This window comes from Limulus polyphemus, unplaced genomic scaffold (assembly GCF_000517525.1).
Source record: "Limulus polyphemus unplaced genomic scaffold, Limulus_polyphemus-2.1.2 Scaffold10572, whole genome shotgun sequence".
NCBI classification, from domain to species: Eukaryota; Metazoa; Arthropoda; class Merostomata; order Xiphosura; family Limulidae; genus Limulus; species Limulus polyphemus.
Window position 1 is genome coordinate 12,823 of NW_013676182.1, and position 4,565 is coordinate 17,387.

A 4,565-nucleotide genomic window follows, 5' to 3' on the forward strand; every position below is an offset into this window, starting at 1 on the left:
TGGCTGTAGTGTACATCCACAGTCCTGCCAAACAGCAAGTGGGATACAGTACTGTGATTTTGGCTGTAGTGTACATCCACAGTCCTGCCAAACAGCAAGTGGGATACAGTACTGTGATTTTGGCTGTAGTGTACATCCACAGTCCTGCCAAACAGCAAGTGGGATACAGTACTGTGATTGTGACTGTAGTGTACATCCACGTTTCGGTATCAAGTGGGATACAGTACTGTGATTTTGGCTGCAGTGTACATCCACAGTCCTGCCAAACAGCAAGTGGGATATAGTACTGTGATTTTGGCAGTAGTGTACATCCAGAGTCCTGCCAAACAGTACAATTCTCCTTATCCTGGTTGCTTCTGAATATACAAAAACCAATTGATTCTATCTCTGATCTTGTGGAAACTGCTGTTGATACCACACTACGAAACCCGACTTTTTAGAACACGTTTCTTCAACATGTTATTTAATTCTTGTACAAAATATTTCAAATAAATCTTTTTAACAGGATATAAAATAAGAAAAAACACACTAAAGTAATAAAGAGAAAAATTACATACAACTAGCAGAAAAAAAAGTAAATTATTAATAAAATCATGACGAATTTGACAAATCACATTAAGGCAATAAACATTTCTCCTTCAGAGATTTTAAAATGTGCAAATTAAAAAAAAAGAAGTAATAAGGAATAAAACTAAAGTGATTTAATTAAAAGCTAAGTTTCCTTGTTTGTTTCTCGCATGTCACTTCTTGGCAATATTATCTCTTAGTTTTTACAACCATATATATACAAGGTTGAGTATGAACAAATAAAAGTCCAATACGTTTAGAAGTTTTTACATTTCTTTTTATTTAGAAAGTTTCAAGCTAAAGTTACATTTCACAGGAAAGTAAATGATTGTTAACTTAAGGACCGACTACACCATACACATAAATGCATGTGGTGAAAAACATGTCTTTATACTACTCTAAAACCACTGTCAAACATATTTCACTTCATTTAACTCTCTTGCTACGAACTTTGTTGAATCGGCCGAATTGGTGACCCAAAATTGACCTTTAGTATCCATACTATAACTTCTAATAAGTTTTGTGTATCTTCACAAAATTTCACAAGCTTTTGGTAATCATTAAGAGTCATTTGTAGACAAAAAAGTAAGAATTTTTAGTGAAGTATTTTCACTAAAAATTTCTCCATGGATACATGGAGTCAAAATGTTGACTGCACCAAGTGCAAAGTTATTTTCATGTTAAGATTAAAAATATTTTTCTTCATTTTAAATTTCCATAATCTCTAAAACCTCCTAAACAGATATCAAGTGTTTTTTTTTTTCAACTATATTCTATGTACCCTAACTCAGGCAGTAATCATATAAAATAAATTTAAATTACCTTTTTTTTTTCTAGAATGACTTTAAATTGTAACTACATTTGTTTATCCAAAATAGTTTTAAACTTTTGACAGTATACATCTGTTTATATTTAAGTTATATTGTTTTATTGCCCTTTGAATCTAACTAACATTTGTACCATATAAAATGGAAATCACTTAGTGAACATGTAGCTCACGTTACCCTATAACATAACACATGAGCTACTAACGAGTGTATTATTACTATTTATTTTTACCTAATCTAACCTAAAAAGTTTAAAATTTTTTACATTTCAGTTACTTTTATAATAATAAATAAAGAATACACATGAAAAACAAAAAATATAGTACTTACCTGGGTTCTTTTTTCTTTGGCTGCCGACCGTCGATGACACTTAACTCTACTTTTTTTTATACTAATGGTACTACTGCACTTATTTTTTTATTTAATTAAATTATGCATCAAAGAACACAGAATAATGACATGCAAGAAAACAGGCAATGTCCCATAACTAGCACAATTTTTTTGGTTTATCTAGCTATGCAACAAGAGCTATTAGGAATTTTGCTAAGCTCATCGATGTGTTTGCAATGGGAATAAAGTGGAAGAAAAACTCACAATTCAGTGTACCCAAAACAATGTAACATAATACATCAATTGATATATTAAAACATTGGCTTTCTATTGATTACAGCTAATATAGTATTAAACATCAAAGAAACTTATTGGCAATTTCTGAAAGAAAGGTTTTTTACATGTGGGTCTGGTTTGAATTTCTATTTTATGGCTTTGTAAGCAAATAAGATTGAGAGCTATAAAAATTATGCTTTGCCTGAGCAGTGACAACATTATAATGAGCAATTTACATTAAATTTTGTAGGGAATACCTAGAGAGTAAATATCACTATTCTCATACTAGGGGAAATTAACGATTTTTTTTCAATATTGCCTTATAAAATTAAGAATTTTAAAACTTATATAATATTAAGATTTGGATTATTAGCTACTTTTTATGCCAAAATTATTCGTATACCATGATAAGAAAGTACTTTAATAACATTTTGAATGTAATTCACCAAAACCTCGCGATGTGCCAAGATGCCCGTAGCAACAGTGTTAAAGAGTCTGAATTTCACAGGTAGAGTTTTGGTTATTTTCTTTAAAAGGCAATATTGTATAACAATTAAATATTCTTTCTAATAAATTATGCAGTTTTTTTTTCAGTCTGTGTAGTAACCTGACATGACAAACTTGTATATATAGGCACATTCCAATATTCATGTCTACTTTTAACCATTGTAAACATGTATACATATCACCATTTGCAACACAAGACATTACTTAAAGCCATCGATATCAGACTAGTCAGTATTCAAGGGGTCTTCAATAATAACAAAGGATTAGATACAAGGATGCAGTACTTTTTAATAATCACACCCCATGGGAGTTCAAAGGACAGACTCACTCTGTCATAGAATCATTTCCTCCAAGATTTTTCTGTTTATATTCCTCCCATATCCTTCGTTGTTCATCCTGTTTCTGTTGCTCCTCCTGCATTGTCAGAGCCACCAAGTAGCTATAAATATAAACAAACTCTAGATTATAAACTGTGTTTATATTTAGAGATGTCACAGTTTGAAATGACTAGATTTTGGAACAATAAACACTACCAACTTAACATGCATGAAACTACAAAAAATATCCCTACCAGCAAGCAAACAAACAAACAGAATACAAATCAATGATTTCATGATGTCAACAAATATATACAGATATAGTTCAACAAAGACCAGAGAATACATACAGCCATGCAGTAAACGAAGCTAACCATAATTACAAGAAAGGAAAGGTGGTCAAAGTCAGGCAGGTCACTTGCAATATCACTGTCCACAGTGAATAGGGTAACAATGCAGTTCTAGTTAAATCACACAACAAAGGTTTCTGCACAGCCAATAGAATGGACTCTTCATGCTGATCGTGCTAAACAGGTGGAAGTATACCCCTTCACAGCACGGACTACAACAGAGTAGCTAGACAGTCCTTACTCCATACAGTGGGCAACACAGATGTTATCACTCTTTCCTGTTCTTTGGAATACAGGTTTAATGAATAACCTCCAAGGAATTACTGTTGACCATTTCCCAAACCACAACAAAATACATCAGTTTTTCTGTTATAATGTAGGATGTAATTTGGAGAGATGGACAATCACGGTAGGTCAATTCTTAACTACAATTATAGTTGACCGTTAACTGTGGTTATTTTAATTAACTTCTCTAACAACAAACAATGACCAACATACTCTTGGTCTGCTTGCTGTTCTGGGGTAAGATCCGAGTCAACTTTCACAGGTTCTGCTGCTTTAGGTGGCACTGTAACAAAGTTGGCATCTACAAAGTGGCCATCTCCCTCAACGTTGTTTAGTGTTTCCCACACAACTTTACTCTCAGTCAGAAAACCCTGGTCTGTGACTAGCTGGAACAACTCGTCCTGTCATCCAAAAAATACAGTCAGTGAATTACTACATGTGTTTAGACGTATACGTACATAAATTATTACATGTATACGTACATAAATCATTACATGTATACGTACATAAATCATTACATGTATACGTACATAATTCATTACATGTATACGTACATAAATCATTACATGTATACGTACATAAATTATTACATGTATACGTACATAACTTATTAGATGTATACGTACATAACTTATTAGATGTATACGTACATAAATTATTACATGTATACGTACATAAATCATTAGATGTATACGTACATAAATCATTAGATGTATACGTACATAAATTATTAGATGTATACGTACATAAATTATTAGATGTATACGTACATAACTTATTACATGTATACGTACATAACTTATTACATGTATACGTACATAACTTATTACATGTATACGTACATAAATTATTACATGTATACGTACATAAATTATTAGATGTATACGTACATAAATTATTAGATGTATACGTACATAAATTATTAGATGTATACGTACATGACTTATTAGATGTATACGTACATAACTTATTAGATGTATACGTACATAAATTATTAGATGTACACATACATAAATTATTAGATGTATACGTACATAAATTATTAGATGTATACGTACATAAATTATTAGATGTATACGTACATAACTTATTACATGTATACGTAC

General features: G+C 31.4%; 1 protein-coding gene across 1 annotated transcript in view; it reads right to left on the minus strand.

Moving 5' to 3' along the window:
• LOC106476438 (ubiquitin carboxyl-terminal hydrolase MINDY-2-like) overlaps nt 1-3,860 on the minus strand; it is a gene marked incomplete at its 5' end in the record, with an annotated part of 10,725 nt that extends 6,865 nt beyond the window's left edge. The window contains 2 exons of the mRNA XM_013937096.2: nt 2,836-2,946; nt 3,673-3,860. Of these exons, the coding sequence (XP_013792550.1) occupies nt 2,836-2,946; nt 3,673-3,860 (299 nt within the window). The remainder of the gene's footprint in view (nt 1-2,835; nt 2,947-3,672) is intronic.
• Between the last annotated feature and the right edge of the window lie 705 nt (nt 3,861-4,565).